The following is a 23240-nucleotide window of genomic DNA, read 5'->3' on the forward strand; positions in this document are numbered from 1 at the left end:
GAGATAACGTCCAATCAAAATCATTCCCTCCAGAAGGCACACCATTGGTCAGTATTTACATGTTTACAATCCGCATAATGAGCGATGCTAGATTATGCTTTTACCATTATGTCTCTCAAGAGATAACAGAGGCTTTTGACTACATGCTGGAACCAGGTATCATTGGCCTGAGTCCTGGCTCTGGCCTATGAGCTGTCAGAGAGTTCCTCCCTTCAGATAGGGGAAGAGTTCATAATACTGTTTGCATAATTGCTTGACTGATTTGAGTCTCCCTTGTCTGATTCATGAGAAAGTGGGAAGAAATCCATCGGTTCTGCTCCATGCCCCCTACCCCGTGTTTATGTGTATTTTGGTCCAATATGACTGATAGACTAAAGATGTTTCCCTCTCTGAGTAGGCTTAGTTATGTGCAGCAGAACCTGCAAGCAAGCAGTAAGGCTTGTCTTTAAATGTCATGGAGAAATTGTCACTTGCGCATGACAAGAAGAAGCCAGGGAGTCCTCAGATGGATATAGGGCTGGTTCAAGGAACTGCCTAATGCTAAACTGGGTACACTAATCAGCTCCTGGGATGATGTTACTGTTGCTTGATCCAGGCAAAATCCCTACAGCACCATCACAGAGCTTTTGCTTGGGCCAGGCTAGCAGCAGCCCTGGTCCTAGAAGAGATGCCAGTCATCTCCCCTACAAGCTGAGCCCTGAAATGCATTGGCACCCCCCTCAGTATGCCACCCCAAGTAGTCAATTCAGGTGGGGTTGCCAAACTCCAGGTGGGGTCTGGAGATCTCTCAGAATTGCAATTAATCTCCAGATTACAGAAATGAATTCCCCTGGAGAAAATGGCTGCTTTGGAGGTTGGACTGTTTGGCATTGGTCGCTGGTGAGATCTCTCCCCTTCTCAAACCCCACCCTCGCCAGGATTCATCCTGTTATGTACGGGTTATCTGGTTTCTATGTAAAGCATGAGCTTCGGTCACAAGCTCCATAGACTGTCAGCATTCTAAACGAAGCAACCGGATTGGTCACTGTGGCTAACACACCAATCCGGATAGACTCTGACTTTCAGCAGGCACAATTACCATTGGACCCAAGCACTCTCCTAATTAACAAAAACCAGGTTGTTGTATGATCTCTCAGGACAGCCACAGAATACATTTGACCAGGGGTCATTTTGTAGAAAAAGAGGTGCAGGAGCTCTTTAGCATAACTCATTAGCATAACTTATTTGCATATGCCACACCCCCTGACATCACCAGAAGTGTGTCAGAAGGCAACATCCACTGCAACTTACCTGGCTGCTTCTTGCTTCTTGTGGCCTGGGGCTGCTGGGAGCAGGAGGCGGGGCTTCTTGCATGTGCCCGCCCCCTGGGCTCTTTACTGCCAGAGCTCTGCTCCTGTGCGCTCCTGCAGGAAATGACCCCTGCATTTGACCTATGTAACTGGCCCCTCTTTGGGTCGGGGTTATTCCTGCCATTGTGAAAATAAATGTGCCATGTCTCCAGCTAGATTTAAATCCTGTGATATGTACTCTACTATAAATGTTTAATTCTGTGGTTTATCATACAATTGATATTCTACAAAGATAGTCAAACAATATTTCATGAGATCTAGTAAGACATGAATTGGAATGAATGTCAACGTAACAATGAAGGAGAGCACTGGTTTGTAAAAGCAGGCTTATGTGTTTCCTTGGAGATTGCAAGGAGCTGAGTAAAAGACGCAAAATGGAGTTTATTGGAAAAAAACAAGAAATCCAGCATGCTTCAAGCTAACATAAGCTCCATATCAAAGCAAATTTAGCTCAAAAGGAGCCTCTGCTAGAAGGATGACCACAAAGGTCCAGCAAGAGATCCTGTTCTGGAAGATTTGGTGCAGCAGGGCTTGTAAACTGCAGGTGCTTTGCAGTTAATTTCATTGTATAGGACTTCCTTTGCAATTGTATTTTTCCTGGTGAAAAGGTAATTTTAGCTTGGGATGTGCTGGGTTCCTTGCAAGGTGCGCATTCTTGTTTCCATGTGGGTATGGAGGTGATGGAGGAAGGGGTGCAGAAGAGGTTCACAGCAGGGTCCCAAGGACTGCTTTTGAGTTTGTTCAAGAGTGAGCGGCAAGAACATGAAGAGCTTCCATCGTGATCATGTTGTATGCCTCAAAATAATAAAAAGGTGTTCTGAGGAATACTAAGTGATTTGAAGTAAGGGGTTGCCATTCAGCACAAACCTCATTTTTGCCATTGCAGCTTAGTTCTTTGTGATCTCTCTGAACTGGCTGAGAAACTGTAAATTCAAATATGTATGTACGGACTGCAGGACCAGTTCTTGGGCCAGCTGTACATGACATGTCCCCCAACCCAACTCAGTCACATGTTCATTAGGAAAACTCACCCCTAGAAACCACTGTGTTGCTTGGTGCAGCTCAGAGCACTCTGGGGGGAGGGCTTTGCCCTCGCTAGCCACAGGGAGCGCTGTTTGTTCCTTCCTCGGGCTCCACATGCCCTCAGTCACATGACCCAGGACACGTGGCGGCTGAGAAAAGGGCAAACGTCCACACACACATCCCCAACACAACCATTTCCACTAGGGAAAACAATGCAAGAGACCAGGCAGAAGCCCCTCCTCCCCCTCATAGTGCTCCAAGCCACCACCAAGTGATAGAACAGTTTCTAAAAGTGAGTCTCCAAGGAGTGTGTGACTGTGAGTTGTCAGGGGACCCCTATGTCACATGTCATGTGACTCATGTATTGCTAGATCCCAGGCCACCCAAATGGCTCACAGTGAGGAGGCCACATGCGCATCACAAGTGCTCATCTTATTCCCGTTCCTTAGCAGCATGGGAGGGAATTGGCCTCCCTTCCTGGATCCATACTGCTGCCATCCAGGTCCAAGCCAAGCCCTGCACCCTTTCCCCCAGGCTTAGCTTGAATCTGGCCAGCAGTGGTGTGGGCCCAGAAGAGGCAGTGGCTCCCTTGGAGAGCATCTGCTTGGCATGCAGAAAGTCCCAGGTTCAATCCCTGCCACCTCCAGTTAAAAGGACCAAATGATATCTGATGTGAAAGACCTCTGTCAGAAACCCTGGAGAGCCACTGCCAGTCTGAGTATGTGTTCAAGGGGACAGATGAGCTTTGGACCAACAAAACATGCGGAGCAAACCCTGACAAGCTAGCATGTCCATTTCTGGTCAGGGCCTCTAGTTACATATTTTGTGCACAGTGATCGCTGTTTGCGTTGCAATTTAATCATAGCATTTTGCTGCTGTGCCTTATCAGACTGAAGACTCCTTTTGCTTCTGTCCTGACTGCCTGGTGGGCTATTATGCTCTCTTGTGTCTAAAGGGAGTAAAATCTGCACACAGGATTTACCATTAATCTCCACACCAGATGGTGGCACACCAGATATTGTTTTAGAGGCAAACATGTGATTGACCATACAGCAAACCAGAGGGGGGTCTTCAGTCACATGATGAAGAAAGCCTGATACAGCTTTGATTAGACAACTGACCCGATTACCACCCGTAGTTACAAGAAGCAAGGTTGACATTTTGGGAACAGTTGCTCCAGAAACGGAATGCTTTCACCTTTTTGGCAAGGCGAGCTTTCTGTGCTGGGGGGGAAATAAAGCAGAGTGAAAGATACTCTGCTTCCAGCAGGCTGGGAAGGGGTGGATTTTTTTCTTTTCTTTGCTTCAAACAAGCCACATCTTGACTTATGGTCTAAAAGTTTAAAACACACACACCACTGTGCTATTTGATATTTGCCAACGGGGAACTTCTGAAGTCATTCCAGAGGAAACTGCTCTCAGCAAATCATTCCTTCCTTCACTCTGTGTGTCTCGCACGCACACACACACAAACGTGTTGGTGTGCACACACACACGCACAGGTTTGCACCACATTATGGTGGTGCAGGCAACCATGACTCCCAGTCGGAGCCGAAAACTTCTCTTCAAAATCCCGTATGGATCTCTCAGAAGGCACCACGCAGAAACGGTAAGTGGTGCTTTTTAAAAATACTCATCAACAGATGGAGGTGCTCCCCTTGTGTGACAGTGGTGCTTCAACAGATAGGCAAGGGCGATGTGGTGAAGCTTCATTGTATCTTGTCCCACTTCAGAGATGCAGGACAGGGTATCACTTTCCTGGACCATTGCAGTTTTTATGACAAATGGAGAGACCTGATACACTGGTTGTGGCTGTATTCAAATATCTATTGGTGAAAATTAGCTGAACTTGTAACCAACGTTAGTGCTGGGTGTTGATACTTATTATGGTAATGGCCCCTAACGGAATTTCCTTTACAGTGCAGAGAAAGCAATACTCAGGGGAGCTTTATAACAACTGGAGAGTGGTAGTCAATGCGAGAACTCATGGGGGGGGGATGGTTAACTAGTATTCTTTGTAGTTCTCTCTGATTAGGAGTATAAGACAATTACTTAGTGCTAGAAGCAATTGGGGGGCTGGGGTAGATTTGAAAAGTTCCATGTTGTAAAGCAAGACCGGAGCATTTAGCTCAAAGTTTTGGTGCCTGGTTATGTTTCCTGTTGTTTTTCCAGCTGTTGTGTACTAGAGCCTCACTTATCCAGAAGGCACTCAAAATGAGTGCAAAAATTTAATCGTGTGGCACCCAAAAGGCTAACAAACTGATTATGACACAAATTGTGATGGGTTTATTATGCCATAATCCACTGTCTAGCCCTTAGAGTGCCACTGGACATCTCCCCCCCTCCCCAACTATGGACTAAGGAGTCCTCTGAAATTTGGAAGGTTTGGAAAAACAGAAGGGCTGTTTGCATAGCCCTGAGGGCCAAGCTAGGCTTCAAAAAAACAAAATGCTTCAGACACTTGAGCACTGTAAGGTAACACATGGGAGGTAAACTGACTCACGTGCATCTGGTCTTCTGTCAAAAACTGGGTCCCTCCCAGTCTCCAGCTTTGCATGGGGATGGCAAACATGTGCATAAAATAAATAGCCATGGATGCTCCCATCATGTCTAGCTACATGGAGGGCACAAGGCTACATGGAGGGCACAAATTGAGGATGCTGTTGGTTCATGCTAGTCTCGAAGGCATGCTAGTCTCATAGGCACCCTGTGCTAGTGCCTACATTGTCTAGCCCCCTCTTCCAGCCCATGGCAACCTCCATTATATAGATAAGCTCTCCTTTACCTCAGTTGATGTTTGGTGGCACAGAAGCAGGACTGTCCATCACTCCTCCCCTACAAGCATACGGCCACTGTTTACATACCTAGACCTTTTTTCAGAGTATAGCCAAAGAAAAGGAAAATATATCTGAAAAGGAACACCATAATACATATAAGAACTAAAATCATCAATAATAGGAAAGTACTACACTGCAACAGATAGAGCTTATTGTTATGTTAACAAAATGTTCATATTATAATTTTAAAAGTCATATTATCTAATTAGGAGTGACTGAAAAGAATCCTGAATCTGAGGAAGTGTGCTTGCACACAAAAGCTTATGCCATGACTAAAACTTAGTTGGTCTTAAAGGTGCCACTGAATTCAAACTTTGTTCTACTGCTTCAGATGAACAGGGCTACCCCACCTGAAAAGAATCCTATTTCTCATAAAGAAATTTTTGGGACCTTTTCCCCAATTAGAATCTCAGCATCTGCTTATTACTATGAAGGATACTGAAGAGGACAAATACTCTGAAATGCAGCTGGTTTTATTGCTTTATTTTATTAATGTCTTTTGAGGATTTTATTCTGGGGTGTGTGTGTCTTGATTCATTGAAACATTTTACAGCCATAAGCCCTGGATGTGGCAGTGTAGTTCTTGTTGATAATTGTTGGCCATGTTTGTATGGTTTGTTTCACCAGTGACTGTATTCTGGGGCAGTGGGGACAACATCATGCCCCCCCCTCCTTCTCAGCTCCTCACAGGGTCAAGCCCAACATCCACCAGGCCCAGTGACTGATGCACCTAATATAGGGCCACACACCAGCCAGCTGACCAAAGACAGGTGGCCCATTGACAGCCAGCTGTCTGGCAATCAGCTGTTGGGAAGCTCCACCCTGGGGCTGGGAAAGGGGTGTAATGAGGCAGAAGTTGCTCAGGAGGTGCTATTGAATCCTCATCCCTCCATAAGGCTTCTGAGTAGCAGGAGGCCACTGGGCATGCCCACAGGCATAGCTAGGGCCCTCAAAAGACTTGTGGTAGAAGGCCAAGGGGGACAAGCCAGCTTTGGCTTCCAGCTCAGAAGGGAGCAGAACTAGAGGAAGAGGAGGAGGAGGAGGGTTAGGATGCCTGGATTGGAATGCTCTGCTAAGACCCCAGATCCAGATAGGGTTGCCAAGTCCGAATTTCACCGCAGCGGGGGACTCCTGGCTGGTGGCTGGAGCGCACGCGTGCGCGCGCCGCATCCACATCACTCAGAAGTTACGCGACCCACACCGGGCATGCTGGGGGCGGGGCCACGACCATCCGAGGGAAAACCATAGAGTTTTCCCTTGGATGACCGTGGCCCTGCCCCCAGCAGGCCTGGCGTGGTCGCGTCATTTCTGGGTGACGTGCACATCAGGGTGGGGTTCCCCCCGGAGCCCGATCCGCCTGCGGCAGGGAACGGGCCTCTAGGGCAGGGGTTTCCCCGCCCCCCGTGGGGACTTGGCAAGCCTAGATCCAGAGACCACAGGGTTTATCCTCTGTGCCAACAACTGCTGACCACGTGTTAGAGCAGCTGAACACATTCACACATAGCCATGACTTGGGATGTGTGTGGATTTTTGGTGTCATAAAGCTTTCTTAATGGGGCTTCCAAAGACTGTAACCTTCAACTTCTCCATGCGTCTTTTACAATATTTATGACAGGCCAATTTCAACAGGTAAAGCTCATTCCCTGTATGGAGTAAAAAGCCTCACCCATTGTATTCCTGTTTGACCTCCAGCTATTAAAGGCTACACAGCTCTGCCAGGAAATAAAACTGTCACCCCCTCATTTAAATTACTACCTCTCCAAGCAATGATGGCTGAAAATGCAAACAAAATCAGCTTTGTTATTGTAATGACTTTTGAGTTTTATTGATAGAATACTTAGGAAGGGTATACAATTGCAAATTAAGGTGGATAAGAAGCAGCTGTCTTTTCCCAGCTGAGTCAAGAGAATTTCTGACTGACTGTTCATTAATACCTTTCCTAGTGAGCTGAGCATGATGCATTCATGCATTGCTACATTGCAGAGTGGCTGTTAAACAGATAAAGGGTATACAAAGGATGGAAGGATCAGCCTACATTAGCATCCCATACATCTGTGTGGCTTCAGAAGAGAGGATCAGCACCAGAGTCTGAACTGTCCCTGCTTGACCCTCCATCTGGATGTCAGCAGTGTGATGCAGTAGCTAAAAAGGGAAGTGCAATTTTGGAGTGTATCAAGAGAAGTATAGAGTCCAGATCATGTGAAGTGATGGTATCACTTTACTCTGCTCTGGTTAGACCTCACCTAGAGTATTGTGTTCAGTTTTGGGCACCACAATTTAAGAAGGATATAGACAAGGTGGAACATGTCCAGAGGAGGGCAACAAAGATGGTGAGGGGCCTGGAGACCAAGTCCTATGAGGAAAGGTTGAAGGAGCTGGGTATGTTTAGCCTGGAGAGGAGATGACTGAGAGGTGATATGATAACCATCTTCAAGTACTTGAAGGGCTGTCATCTAGAGGATGGTGCAGAGTTGTTTTCTGTTGCCTTGGAAGGTTGGACCAGAACCAACTGGATTTTGCACGCTTGGAAAGTGCACTGAAAGTGGATTGACAGTGGATTATTTATCTCAGCAGCATACAGTAGATGCCCATGGCACTTGTCAAACTACACTCATGCTAGCAGTTCCTAGTGGGAAATACCCTGCATGGAAGGCGCCAGGGCTCTTAGATCAGGAATTCTAGTAACAGCACTGTGGCAGCTTGCTAGAAGGGGGGACTGGCTGTGCTTTGTTGGAGCTCCATTCTTGCAGATAGTCTGAAGGCTGAATTGCAGCTAATGATTCAGCAGAGGTCCAGTGAAATTAGGGGCCAGTCAGTTTCCGTCAGATTGCATAAAGAAGCCGTATTTGGCAGGCTGCTTCAACCTGCACAGTATTGCAATTGGCCAAGCTGAACTTCTTCCTTGCCTCTAAAAAAGCGACCCAGATACTGAAAGACTGCCGGTATCTTCTAGATGTTATTGATCTGTTAGGGAACTAAAATAAAACAGCAGCTAATTCTTTTCTTGCCCTGATCTGGATAGCCCAATAATCAGATCTCAGAAGCTAAGTAGGGTCGGCCCTGGTCAGTGTTTGGCTGGGAGACCACCAAGGAAGTCCAGGGATGCTACGCAGAAGCAGACAATTGCAAACCACCTCTGAATGTCTCTTGCATTGAGAACCCCATAGAGTCACCATAAGTTAGCTGCAACTTGACAGCACTTTCCACCACCAAGTGCTTCATCAGGCTGGATACTCCATACAAAACAGGGGGAGAGGACAGTGTCACATTTTAGTCAAGTGTAACATTTCCTTCGGAGCTGCGGTGGCTCAAGTAATATCTATATGCGCCCCCTTGCCCAGATTGCCCGGAGTTATGGGCTTGAGTGTCATCAGTATGCAGATGACACCCAGCTCTATCTGATGCTGGGTGGCCGGTCGAACTCGAGTCCCGATGACCTTCATCGGGCATTAGAAGCTGTGGCTGGTTGGCTCCGGCTGAGCCGATTGAAACTAAACCCGACGAAGATGGAGGTCCTGGGCCTGAGTCGGAGCGGGGCGGGGTTGGGGCTCCCTCTCCCGACCTTCGATGGGGTACCTTTGGTGCCAGCGCCTGGGGTTCGGAGTTTGGGGGTGCTCCTGGACTCCACTCTAATGATGGAGGCCCAGGTGGCAGCCACTGTCAAGTCCGCCTTCTTCCATCTTAGGCGGGCACGGCAGTTGGTCCCCTACCTTGACCGTGCTGACCTGGCCACAGTGATCCACGTGACGGTCACCTCAAGGTTAGACTACTGCAACGCTCTCTACATGGGGCTGCCTCTGTCGCAAATCCGGAGGCTGCAACTGGTGCAGAATGCTGTGGCCAGGCTGTTAATGGGTCTCTCCAGAAGGGACCATGTGCAGCCTGCGCTGAAAGCGCTGCACTGGTTGCCAATAGCGTACCGGATTCGCTTCAAAGTGCTGGTCGTTACCTATAAAGCCCTACATGGCCAGGGTCCAACCTACCTGAAGGACCGCCTTTCCCCGTATGTTCCCCCAAGAGCACTACGGTCAGGGCCCCAAAATTTATTAGTCATCCCGGGCCCCTCTCTGCCTAATACCTCCAGGGCCCTGCAGGATCTTATGCAGTTCTGCAGGGCCTGCAAGACGGAGCTCTTCCGCCAGGCTTTCGAGTAGGAGCCGCCGCCCCTACTATACCACCACCGCCCTGAGGTCCCGATTAAACACCTACTATGGAAGAATCCTTCTGCCGTCTTTGTGGGACTTTGGACATTCAATCCGCCATCTTTAGATTATGAATGGCACTGAGCACTTTGTTATTAGATTTTAATATGTAGCATATGTTTTAAATTGTTATGTATATATTGTTTTACCATGGCAAGTTGTTCTTGCCTCTGTAAGCCACCCTGAGCCCACTGGGGAGGGCGGGGTATAAGTACGAAAAATAAATATAAATAAATAAATAAGTGGTTAAGATGCTGAACTGCAGGCTGTGGAAGGTCGGTAGTTCAGCAGTTCGAGACCCGAGTGCTGCATGACGGAGTGAGCTCCCGTCTCTAGTTCCAGCTCCTGCCAACCTAGCAGTTCGAAAGCAAGAAATTGCAAGTAGATAAATAGGTACCACTTTGGTGGGAAGGTAACAGCGTTCCGTGCGCCTTGGTTTTTAGTCATGCCGGCCACATGACCACGGAAACGTCTTCGGACAGCGCTGGCTCTTCGGCTTTGAAACGGAGATGAGCACCACAACCCTAGAGTCGGATTCGACTGGCTTTCGAGCAAGGGAACCTTTACCTTTACCTTTAACATTTCCTTAAGTTTAAAATACTGCGCTTTGGGTGCTTTGAAAGCATGTTCAATGAAAACTCTGCCTTCATATAAGACGTGCCTTCTGTGTAATGTATAGCTTTTAACTGTGCAAAAAATAGGATGTGCAGAAAGAAACATCAGTGAGATCTGGCTCTTGCTCATGCGACACCAGCCCCGCCCCGTCTGGCTGATCTCATTCACAGGAGTAACGCCCAAAAAAAGATGAGAGAAACATCATTAGGCAGATATTTATTACCACTACAAGCACAGAGTAAAGAAATCTTTAAGGAACAAAATCAAGAAATGCTCCAGTCATGAAAAGAACTTACATTCATTGAGGGGTGGTACGGGTGGCGGTTCATTCCATAAACAAACATTTAATGAGGAAAGAGACTTTAGAGCTAGGAGGGAGTCAGTCTTTAAACCAGGGGTCCTCAAACTACGGCCCGTGGGCCACATGCGGCCCACCGAAAACATTTATCCGGCCCGCTGGGTGTTTTTGCCCCGCCGCCTGTCCTGCTTAGCAGCCGACTCGTCCTGGGCCCACAGTGCGCATGTGTGGAATGTGCACCGCACTCAGGGCCCAAGTCAATCAGGGCTCAAGTCAATCAGCACATGATGTGGTCCTCTTCTCAGTTCCGCGCCACGTGGCTTTGTGGGGGGGGGGCAGGATGGTCGGCTAGTTCCACCCCCCCGGCCCCCACCCCCGGCCCTCCAATGGTCTGAGGGACAGTGAACTGACCCCCTGTTTAAAAAGTTTGAGGACCCCTGCTTTAAACCACTCATTCCATACAAATCCCCTCAGCAGTGCTGGGACCTTACCCTGTCTCTGCTTCACAGACAAAACCCATGGGAGATTTCCCCATGTTTCTCATTATGCCCTTCCATTCCTGGGAGAAGGAATGCCTTGTTGCATTCCACTTGTCTTCTAGCTGACATAAATCAGATTATTGCATATGGTGCTGCAAAAGAGGTATCTGGACTCAATTTACCAGAAACATTCTATGTAGAAATAGAACTGAAATGAATAGAAGGGTAGAATGATTAACTCTTCCAGGGCTCTAGTCGGGGGGGAGCTCTCAGGTACGGAGCTCCGGAAGAGAACCTCTAGGGGGCGGGGCGGTCACGTGGTGAAGCCCCGCCCCCTTCTTTACCCCGCCCTCTGCTTCGATCCTCATTCCGTTTGGGAATGAGGATGAAGCAGGAGGGTAAGTAGTCGGGCCTTCTGACACACTTCCGGTGATGTCAGGGGGTGTGGCCTTCTGTCACTTCCGGTGATGTCAGGGGGCGTGGCATATGCAAATAAGTTATGCTAATGAGTTATGCTAATGAGCTCCGGCAGCTCTTTTTCTACAACAAGACCCCTGAACTCTTCTAACACTTTTGCCCTTTCACTACATTGTCTGTAACATTGCTAGCTGGATTTGCAGTTGTGTGCATTTATGCAGCAAAAATAATATTTTGGGGATGTCTGTGCTATGACATCATTCCCACACTGACCCCAACTATATTGGGCATTAGGGCCTTCAGGCTTTAAGAAGGGACATTGGCATATCATGGTAGTCCTGGGGGCCAGTATCCCACCACACAACTCCAAAGACTGAAAGGGGGCTGGAGATTTTAACTGATTTTCCTTCCCCCTCCAAATTTTGTACCTGGGGTCAAGAGACCCTTGGGATTCAGGAACAGCACGGGAAACAAAGTAGGAGTTTGCAGGAGGGTGGGGATTGACGGAAATTTCCAGTCCTCTTACGAAAATGTAAATGCCCTTAGGTAATTGGAGTATGTGGTTTGATAGACTGATTTCCAAACTTTGAAGTTTTATTGATGGCTCTTGAGAGCAAACATTCCTTTCCCATAACTTTCACTGCTAAGGCCTATACGGCTGAGGGGAAAACTGCAAAAACAGTGACAGAGCAGTTAATGGAAGAGTTGCAGAAATGTTTGAGTATAGTTTTTTGAGGGGGGGGGGGTTCCTTGTAAAAAAAATCAGATTCCATGACAGGGTGCAATAGTTTTATTTTTTATTTGCTTAACAAAATTTATACTTTGCCTTTCTGCCCTCATAAGGGCTACAAAAGTTGTAAAACATACATAATAAAACTGCATCTTAAAAACTATTAAAACCAACAGAAAGACACATCATTAACAACTAAAACCAGAGTTAAAATATAAAAACAATTAACTATATCCAAAGTAATGAATGAATAGACATCTGTGTCCAAAAATTAGGCCAACTGTATTTTATCAAGTCCTGTGCAGACTCTGTGTAATTGATAGTCAAATGTAGTTTTTAATGACAACTCAGAAAAGTGACAAGCAAACTAAGTAACAAAACTGTCTGTAAGGTAATGCTGCAACATGACTGTCACTTATGATCTCTGAGTGGCCACTCAGTTGTACCATCTTCTTAATCTGAAGGCAATTTTTTCTGACTTCTGCACAAGTATTACAGAAGATTTAAACTGACCAACACCAAATTGCACTAATGTTTGGATCTCTCCTATCACAGCTCCCAGTGAGTCCTCAGTTTACTAGAAAATGTCATGTACTTTTTGACGTTCCAAGTAGAATAACAAATCAAAACAGATTTCTCTAATGGTATAAGAGGTAAGTCATCATAATCAGCTGATAAACAGTGAAAAGGCATCAAAAGCTGAAAATTGGTATCCTATGCAGTGTAGCATAGAAAACCTTGAAGTAAAGATGTCATCTGTTGGGTCAGAAGATCTCACAAAGCCAAGTTTCTCAGAGAATTTCTGAGTTCGGTTTATAGCAATGGGCTCAGTTATCGTATTGCATTTTGGCACTTCCAGATCTGATCTTGTCTAGAGCCCAGCCAGCCAATATTGCAAGCCTGTGAACAAAAAGCAAGGGTCTCCAAATGCTTCAGATTCTGAAAAGAATGATAGTCAGGTGTGAACAAGCACTTCTTCACCCATCTCTACTAATTATATTATTAAATAGCAAAATATTACTATCACTTGTCACACTAAATCTCTGACAGAATGTGTCAACTATGGTTTTGCAGAATCTGGTGACTGGTGTCAAGGGTTAGGGTGCTGGATTAGGACAAGAAGACCCAGTTTTCTTATTCACCATGAAGCTCGCTCAGTGACTTTCGCTGTCTCTCATCCTATCCTACTTCACAGGCTTGCTGTGAGTATAAAAGGGAAGAGCAGACAATAACTTACACCAACCCTGAACTCTTTGATGGAAGGGTGGGATTTTTAAAATGTCTTAAAATAAGCCATGGGTCTCCAGCAAAGAGAACAATCTCATGAACACCCATTGAAGCTGCCTTATACTGAATCAGACAATTTGGTCCATCAAGATCAGTATTGTCTACTCTGACAGACAGTGGCTCTCCAAGTTTTTAGGCAAAGGTCTTTCACATCACCCACTAACTGGAGATGCTGGGGACTGAACGTGGGACCTTCTGCATGCCAAGCAGATGCTCTGCCTCTGAGCCACAACCTCTCCTAAGCAGGTCTACTCAGTGAGCTCCCGTCTCTAGTTCCAGCTCCTGCCAACCTAGTAGTTCGAAAGCAAGAAATTGCAAGTAGATAAATAGGTACCGCTTCGGTGGGAAGGTAACAGCGTTCCGTGCGCCTTGGTGTTTACTCATGCCGGCCACATAAGTTGGCCACGCCCAGCAGGGACTCATTAGCGTAATAGGCCACACCCAACATCAGAAACTCATTAGGACTGGCTACGTTAGGGGTGTGTGGCCTAACATGCAAAGGAGTTCCTGCTACAAAAAAGCCCTGGGTTTTGACAACAAACAAGGTAAACAGATTAAGAAGCAAAAGGTGGGTGTGTCTGGATGACCACAGGTCTGCAAACATGGGGTGTGTGGCCTAATGAGCTGTGCTGCCAGGGGTCTAATGAATTTCTGCTGTTGGGTGTGGCCTATTATGCTAATGAGTTCCTGCTGGGCTTTTTCTACAAAAAAAGCCCTGGTACAACCACATTAATTGCTGGATCTCCAGACTCATTCTTGTTTCACAAGGGAAGTTAGCCTATGACGAAGCAAAACCCAGACAGAAAGTTTCTAATTTCACTTGTACTGGACAAGTTTCCACTTATAGTTTGGGTGTTGCATGTTAAATTAGAATTTGCTTGCTTTGTTTAAAACTTGTTATATAACCTTAATGATATATTCTAAAAACACTGACATGTTACCAAGCAGGCAAGGCTGACTGAAACCCTGGATGCTCTAAAACCCAAAATCTGCTCCTTGGATCCCTGCCCCTCCAGACTGGTTAAATCCTGTCAGAACATGGTAGGAGGCACCCCGAGGGAGACTCTTAATCCCCCCCCCTCAGGGCTGCTTCCCTAGTTCCTTGAAGGAGGTTGTACTTGGACCTCTATTTTAAAAAGGCTTCCTTAGATAAAAAGGACCTAGCCAATTGCTGCCCTGTATCAGATTTGCCATTCTTGGGAAAGGCAATTGAGCGAGCAGCAGCTGAGCAACTACAGGCTTTCCTGGATAAAACCACCGTACTTGACTCTTTCCAGTCCAGCTTCAGGCCTGCTTTCAGTACTGAGACAGCGCTTACTGCTCTGGTGAATGATCTCCAGCTTCAATTGGACCAAGGCAGTTATGCACTGCTGATTTTATTATTGCTTTTAAGATTGTCTACTGAATTATATTTTACTTTGCTGTAAGCCACCCCAGGAGCTGTGGTGGCTCAAGTGGTTAAGACACTGAACTGCAGGCTGTGGAAGGTCGGTAGTTCAGCAGTTTGAGACCTGAGTTGCCGCATGACAGAGTGAGCTCTGTCCCTCCTTCCCTCCCTCTCTTTGCCATCTTTCCCTCCTTTCCTTTTCTTTCCCTCCTTTTCTTTCTCTCTTTCCCTTCTCTTCCTTCCTCCCTCTTTTTTCCTTTCTTTCTCTCTTTCCGTTCTCTTCCTTCCTCCCTCCCTCTCTTTTCCTCCTTTCCTTCTCTATTTCTTTCATTCCCTCCTTCTTCCCTTCTCTCTTTCTTTCCCGCCTTCTTCTCTTCTCTTTTTTCCTCTTTTCCCTGTTTCCCTCCTTCTTCCCTTCTCTCTCTTTCCTTCCTTCCTTCTTTCCTTCTCTCTACTCTCTCTCTTTCCTTCCCTCTTTCCTCATTCTGTGGCCCAACTCCCCGCCCCTGTAGGCCAGCTGGGGAAGGGAAGGGCAGGCTTTTGAAGATGCCTCCCCCACCTTTTGCTTCCCCTTCTGACATCACTTCCGGTGATGTCAGGGGGCGTGGCATATGCTAATAGCCGAGTAGCTCATTAGCATACTGTATGCTAATGAGCTCCTGCAGCTCTTTTTCTATGAAAAGACCCCTGGTCTAAACAAAGGACTTCCCCCCACCCATACCTGGAATAAAATGTTTTTGTGTCTAAGCCTCTCTGCCTCTCTGCCTCTCTGCCTCTCTGCCTCTCTGCCTCTCTCTCTCTCTCTCTCTCTCTCTCTCTCTCTCTCTCTCTCTCTCTCTCTCTCTCACCTGAAATAAAACATTGCTGGTGTTCTGAAAAGTCCCACGAGATGCCACTTTTCCCCTCCCTGTGTCTCTTTTCCTCTCCCTCCTTCCCAAGAGGGGGAGGGGAGGGGGAGGAGCCCTCAGCCAATGGAGGGAAGGCTTTCTTTCTCTCCTCTTGAAGCAGGAAATAGGAGAGACTGGGGAAAAGGAGCTGTGACATTACAAACAGGAACCAGGAAGCAGCAGAGAGTCAGCTGCTCTCGGCTCAGAGATGGCCCACGGGCCATATCTTTGACACCCCTAGTCTAGACCCTAATTAGATAATGATCTGTCCATCTCAGCAGATTGCCTCTGCTTGCTAACAAATCATCAGCATTCTGGGCAGTAGAGAACAGCATGATAGTGTGCCCTACTTCATGGATTGTTCCATTAACACAACACGGGCTAAGGCACTTTTACCAATAAGCCCTTGCATTCTGTTTCATGATCTCTGACTCTGCCAACTTGCCATTGGCAAGGATTTTGTGTAAGCCAGCCAGGATATTCTTGTCAGCCAGGATATTCTTGTCAACTGTGTACACACTGCTCTGGGCCTTGCTGTGCCTCCATGTTTTGATGGTTCATTTTTATCACTAGGTCAGCAGCACAATGTTTGAGCCGTTGGCTGCACTGTTCCTACTGCAGGGATTGGGCTATTCTCATTCCAGACCTGTGTGCAGGCCTCTGAAGACTGATGTGTGAACAGAGGACAGCCTTTTGGAGCAGTGGGAGAAAACAATCATAGAACAGCAGCAGCCCATGATCCAATCTGAGTTAGACACACATATTAAAGAAAAACGTGTACTCTGCTGGGAGCTTTTCATGGTTGGAATGGCATCTTGTTATGATCTAATTGACAAAGACATGGCTACATCTTAGTGATTTGTGCATCTGGACTGATGCAGTGTTTTGAAGATTGGAAAGAAGAACAGGCAGCACTTAAATTATGGAATGAGATCATCCTTGCTTATAACCCAAGCAGCCTTCAATATAAGGAGGAAGACCAATTTTCATGATCAAACAGGTGTCATGAGAGTGGGGGCTGAATGGCAGAGAGGTCATTCAGTTGCTTCCATTATGTACTTGGCTTGCAACTCGTCCTAAACTGACTTCCCTTAGTCACAAAATGGCAAACCTGGTATGGAGAGAGACTGGTGTTTTCGGTATCCCAGTTTATTCTGCATTGTTCTGGTGTGTCTACAAAGCAGCAAATGAGAACTAGATGCTAGAACAGGGATGGACAATCTATTGGCTCAAGCACTGAAAAAAATGACAACATTTTGCCTTTTCGGACAAAGTGGGCAAATGTGATCATCAGACACATTGCATATGTTGTATTTTTATGAGTTATCTTATTCCATCCCCCACCTCCAAGCATCAGCTATTTCTGCATCACTTTCTTGTACCACATCTGTATCTGGGCCAAATTACAGTTGCTAGTTCATCGTTTCCAATTTTCTTTCATTTTTTTGTAATCTCCAGACTTCTGGAATCCCCCTCCCCTTTTAAACTGCCATTTCCTTCAGCTGCAAACAATTTGATTGCTTTGGGCTTTCTGTGATCTGAGTATCTTTTCTTGTTCTCTTTGCTTCACAGCTGTGACCTACTTAATTACAAGCAGGAAGCAAACTATGGACTCATTAGACATCTTGCTGGGTTGGGGGGGCCTTGCACCCATAAAATGCTAAAATATCCTTCTTAGTAACAGGAAACAAAGTTTCAGATAACAGCATACAGTTTTTGCATCTACCGCAGATCAAGATAGGGCGAGTGAGTGGCATATTTTTCTTTTTCTTATTCTATTTTGGCAGGGAATGGGAGAGAGTAGGAAAATGGCAAAATGACAAGCAGCCACCCAAATAGGAATGAGTCATACATTTTTGAACTGAGATCCTAAATCAGCTATTGATTTCAGCTTTCTGAACAACTTTAGTCTGCTTTCTTTCCAGGCAGTGATATGTTTTTGGTCCCCCCTCCCCAAGAAAATTGGCCTGTTGCGTATTGTCAGGAGCAACCCACTCATGGAGTCAATGGTGTGGTGGGTGGGAGGGGTGTGCCTGCTCTTCCATGCCATGGTGGAGAGCACTTATTTAGGCCCCATATTTACCAGGCCTGTGGGCTGACATAGCTCTGTGTTGATATTTTAGTGTTTATTTTGTATATTCTTGTTCATTTTGATGGTCAATCAGCTTTTTCCTGGAGCTAAAGTCTGTGTAATGAAATGTATCTTTTGTAGCCTAAATAATGGTGAGGAGACATGTGAACATCAACATCTCCCAAAATTCACTCTTCCCTCCCCCACAGTACCAGTCTTAAGTAATGCTTTCCAAATGGACTGTTGCAGACACTATTGGTCTTCATTCAGTCACAAATGTCAACAACTAGAGCTAGGAGCACAATAGCGCCTCCATGTTCTCTAGTAGTATACCTCTTGAGTGTTGGTGACAAACTCATTATCATATGTTGTTCTTCACCTGCTGGCTTCTGGTAGAAACAGAATGATGGATTAAATGGAGTTTGGTCTCTCTTATTTTCATGAACGAAAAAGCTCCAAATTACAAGACGGAAATCCAGAGTGAATATTAATAGATTTCTGGATTTAATAGATTAATAAAATATTAATAGATTTCCTCAGAAACAAGGCACGAAACTGTATCATTTTCAAATGTGAAAGGCACATTCATATATAAAGTCTTAATAGAACTCATTCACTACAAGATCATTGATGTTCTGAAAAGATCAAAGAGGTGGCTTTGGATCAAAATTTCAGTCTTTAAAAAGGAATTGGAAGCTTTGAACTGTAAAAATAATTAACACCACAGAGAGATCAAAAACAAAGATGTTTCTGGCATGTCTGTATTAGCAACAACACCGAACCCTTCCCCAAACCCACTGCCACTCCCCCTACTAGGAGGTACTTGAAGATACTGCTGTGTCCAAGCTGGGGATTAGGGAATCAAATATTCTTAGAAGACATGTGGCAAACCTTGACCTTTTCTGGTGCCCTTACCGTATACTGCTCTCTCATATTTTAAAGGACAGTAGTCCTGTCCGTTTTGGGACATGGTAATTCTGCCCCAGAGTAATGTTTGTTCTTGTGAGAGCCAGTTTGGTGTAGTGGTTAAGTGTGCAGACTCTAATCTGGGAGAACCGGGTTTGATTCCCCACTCCTCCACTTGCACCTGCTGATGTGACCTTGGGTCAGTCACAAGCTCTGGCACAGCTGTCCTTGAAAAAGAGCAGTTTGTGTCAGACTTCTCTCAGCCCCACCCACCTCACAGGGTGTCTGTTGTGGGGAGGGGGAGGGAAAGGAGTTTGTAAGCTGCTCTGAGATGCCAAGTGAAGGGCAGGGTATAAATCCAATCTCTTCTTCTTCTTCTCTTGTTTGGAGGTGCTGTCAGAATCAGGGGGACCAGAAAACAGGGCTCCTGTACCATTAATAGTTGTGTAAAAGGGGGGAATGTGAGTGTGCCTTACAAACCCAAATTCTGCCCCCTTTATGTTTCGCTTCCCCCCACCCCCCCATGTCTACTGCGTTCTAGAACTAAGGCATGTGTTCTTCTCCACTGGCAGCTACTTGAGCTTTGATGAGTCCAAATTAAATATATGAATCTAATCACCCTGAAAGACACTACAGGAGGCTGCATAAGCAGTTCTAAATCAAGGGCATTAAGTTTTAAAATGGTCATTTACATCTCCTGAAGGCTTACATGGCTTCTCTGGAGTCTTCTAACAACCTATTCAGTTAAGTAAGTACCGATTGGGATTCTTTTTTGGAAAGTTCTATGATATAATTGATAGGCAAGAACTAATTCTATCTCAAGCAATTGTTTTGTTTGGTATGGGGGGGATGATAGTGACATGCTGCTAAGAACATTCTACATGAGCTGACTTTAATTTTGTGGCAAAATTGTTGTATTCTGTCATCTCCTCTTCAAAAGATGTCATGTTATGAAATACCTTGAAGATTTTTTTTCTTTAATATATTTAGTTTTCCTGCTGCCTTGGCATTGTTTGCCAGATACATTTACAGCATGGATGTGACAACTGACACAGCATGCAGCAGCTAGACTGATGACAGGGGTTAAGATTTTTCAGCTCATCACCCCAAGTTTAGGATGGCTACAGTTTGCTTCCTTGTTCAATTCAAGGTTTTGGTGTTAACTTTAGAAGTCTTTCATGATCTGGGACATTAATGTCTGTGGGTCACTTTTCCCCATAGAGCCCACAAGACAACTCTGGTCATCAGACCAAAGATTATTAGCAGTTCCTCCACTCAAGGTAGTGAAAACTGGTTCTGCTTGGATTTTCTCAGTGGTTTTATGGAACAGTCTACTGGAAGATGTGCAGAAGTCCCTAAACTTGCAGAGGCTGCAGACACGGGCGGATCTACTATGAAACTAATAAAGTTTAAGCTTCAGGGTCCCTAATCCTGGAGGGGACCTGAAGCAATTTTTTTAATGAGTGAATTTTTCAACAATATTGATGGACTTTTAGAAAAGAATTTTAAAAGTGTTTGTTATTAAAATAAGGCTATTTTAGTGACAGAATCATAAGCCAATGGGTTGAAGTACTTAATATTGATCTTAATATGGACCTTGTTGGATGCTGTCCTATTGTTGCTAGTTGAGAAGGGGGCCCCATAACAGTCCACCATTGTGCACAATGTAGGTCCACCACTGTGCATTCTGTAGGGTATAGTTTTTCTGCAGTGCTTTTGGTGGAAGCCTAAATAGCTCAGACTAGCCTCAGGACCTAAGCAGGGTTGGCCCTGGTTAGTACATGGATAGGAGACCACCAAGGAAGACCTAGGTTGCTACACAGAGGCAGGCAATGGCAAACAACCTCTGTCTCGTCCCTTGAGAACCCCATTAAGGGTTGTCATGAGTCAATTGTAACTTGACAGCGCTTTATGATTATTATTATCTGGTAGCTTGTGAAAGGAAGTTAGTTATTATGATGGGGTAAATATCTTGCTCTTGTTGTTTGTATTATATTCTTGTGAAATGAGATTTCAGCTGGTTTTTGTGATATAAGCCACTTTGTTCCATAGATTGTAAAAAACTGGGATATAAATAAATATTTTAAATGAATACATACATATTTGTACCCTGCAGATGAAAGAATAATGATTGTTTAGACACTCACACCAGTCCTGATGCCACTGCTCCTTGATACAGATGGGTAATTAGTTTCTGATGGGACTCCTCCACCATTAACAGTTGTAAGACTGTAAGCAGAAATGCAGCAAGTGAATCTTTGATATGATAAATGGTTTACCATCTACTCTAAAAATAGAGTAACTGGGATGCAGAAGGCTGTATTAACAGCTTGATGTAAATCTCCAGTTGTTTATTCTTTTTTTATTCCGGGAAGAAATTTTGTGTTGCAAGTAATTCTTCAGTTGTGTGTTCATCTTAAAGAGTTAAATAGAAAGATGGAATGTCTTGAGAATGTTGGCTGAGAAGGGAAGAGTGAGTGAGAGAGAGAGAGAGAGAAGTTTGTTTTCCATCCTTTCTGGACGAAATCCCAGCACTTTGAAGGCAAAGTGATGATTCTGGATGTTAGTTTATTTCAGGGTTCCGCTGCATGGTGCTGAACAATCGATAGAAGAAGACCGGCTTTTTAAAGACTCGCAATTCCCTTGCGAGCAAAAGAAGACCATTTTTGCATTGTCCCCTGGTGCAACATAATTTTATTTTAGGAAAGATACAGAGAACATTAGGAGGAATAATTTCTTGAGAGGAGAACGCTCAGTTTTGGCTTTGAGGGTTTTTTATTTTTCCCTTTCATGGAAAATCACTGTGACTTTTTAACCTTGCCATTCTTTAGGGATTTCAAAAATTAGCAAACCGCCTGGGACTGCCAGCTTGAACCTTCCTTGTTGTTTGTTGGCATGGCTACTGTACTCTTTAGGCTTGAGGATCTGCTTTATACTTGGGACAGCCTAGTATGGAACCTGACATCTCGTGTCCTGGGGACAACTCGGCTTCGAAATCTGCAGGTGGTGCGGGTCATGCTTAAACCATGGTGCTTCTCCAGAGCAGTGTACCAGGTAGGAGGAAATTATTTAAGCTGTAGGAAAACGGTCTCTAAATTAGTTCTGTACTTAAAGGGAAGTGCCTGGGAAAGAATTCAAGTCTGATCTTCTGTGGCAGAAGTTAAACTTTGCATGCCACTTCATGCTTTGCGTTACTAACTTACAAAATTGGTAGTCTCAAAAGCTTGTTACAAGGGACCCTTGATGGCTATGCTCTTGGGCAGCAACTCTTATCATTGGCCCCTGTATACAGGACAGTAGAAGGAGGACCATCCCATTGTCACTGGCCATATCACTAATTGGGTTGGATCCAGACTAAATTTCCCTACAGCAGAATGGCTCCTTCCTCCTACTGCAACCCACTAATCTCCACTAAATGCTGCTTCGGGGGGGGGGGAGGGAGGGGACCCTGAGGAATGACATGAGGGAGGTCTGCAGCAGGAAGGAGGAATCAGTTGAAACTGTTGGTTGAGTTTGGATCCAACCCATTACCTCTGTGCTCTTCAGGCAGCAGAGATATAACCAGCATGGGGCCCACAAAATGGAGATGTGCCTTCAACTTTGCTGTACTATTCACAGTGAACGTTGTGCCCACATTCTCCATTTGCATGGGGCAGCCAACTGGGTCAGAGCAGCACTTGACTCTCATGTGCTGCCTTTATCCAGTGCCATTGCTCTGTGCGATAGTACGTAGGTCACACCAGGGCCTACTCTAGCAGCATCAGCCAGGCCAAAAGCAATGTGTTACATAGTCAGGCTACTTCTGACCCTGCTGGGAAGTCTTGAGTGAAGAGTGCACCCTGCAGTCAACATGTGTAATAATGCTTCAAAATCATGCCCCCTGCTGGTCTGTCTCTTTCTTCAACATGCTTGCTACCCTCTCCCACTACTCAACTACACCTTGAAGGTCACGAGCGCAATAAGTGGCAGGCATTGGCAAGGGAGACAGATGGGTAACTTGATTGGGTCCTGGGTAGCCAGTCACCAAACAATGTTTTATGCCTTTTTACGTTCACAATGACCTTATGAAGTTAGACTGAGAGACAGTGACTAGCCAATGCCACCCAATGAGTTTTCTGTCAGAACAGGGACTGGATCCTTGTTGGAGAACCTCCCTGTGACATTGTGGCATGCAGAAAGTTATGGGGGGCTGTTTGTAGCAGCAACTTCTTGTCAGCCATAACATCTTGTTTTGTCCTGTTAGAATTTACCAGTCTTGACTTTCAGGAAATAATAATGAATAAAGTTATACAACTTCATGGTTAACAGGAATTTTTTTTAAAAAAAGAGAACTGTGCTCCACAGCAAGACTGGCAGAAGGATTTCCTCTGGGGTCCGATGATTCATTTTATTGTTTTGTTTTCAAATTCTTCTGCACAGTGTTGGACTGTCCTAAGAGAAGAAGGAGTTCTGCTTCACTGATTTAGTGGGAATCTGACAGAGCTTCAGTACTGCTTCGAGATTGGGCCCTTGCTTTCTCCTCCTGCACAGGAACTGAAAATGGCATTTTTTAAAAAAAAAATGAAAAACCTTACGCGGCAAGATTTCTATACGGATTTTCCGCCCTATTTTGCAGGCAGGAGATCAGATTCCTTTGACATAGATGTGAATCTGTGCTAAGGCAAAGAACAAAATGAAAACTTGAAAGGACAGTTGGAAGCGGGAATGAGAAAATACTGTTACATGCTCCCCACTTCCCCAAGGAGTAGGAACT

At 45.4% G+C, this 23240-nt stretch overlaps 1 protein-coding gene across 1 annotated transcript in view; it reads left to right on the top strand.

The window, feature by feature from the left end:
- The first annotated feature begins 3887 nt into the window (after window positions 1-3887).
- Window positions 3888-23240, top strand: part of FRMD4A (FERM domain containing 4A) — a 352260-nt gene continuing 332907 nt past the window's right edge. The window contains exon 1 of the mRNA XM_015427238.1: window positions 3888-3980. Coding sequence (XP_015282724.1) covers window positions 3888-3980 — 93 coding nt within the window. The remainder of the gene's footprint in view (window positions 3981-23240) is intronic.

This window comes from Gekko japonicus, unplaced genomic scaffold (genome assembly GCF_001447785.1).
Source record: "Gekko japonicus isolate JY-2015 unplaced genomic scaffold, Gekko_japonicus_V1.1 scaffold1247, whole genome shotgun sequence".
In the NCBI taxonomy this organism is placed as follows: domain Eukaryota; kingdom Metazoa; phylum Chordata; class Lepidosauria; order Squamata; family Gekkonidae; genus Gekko; species Gekko japonicus.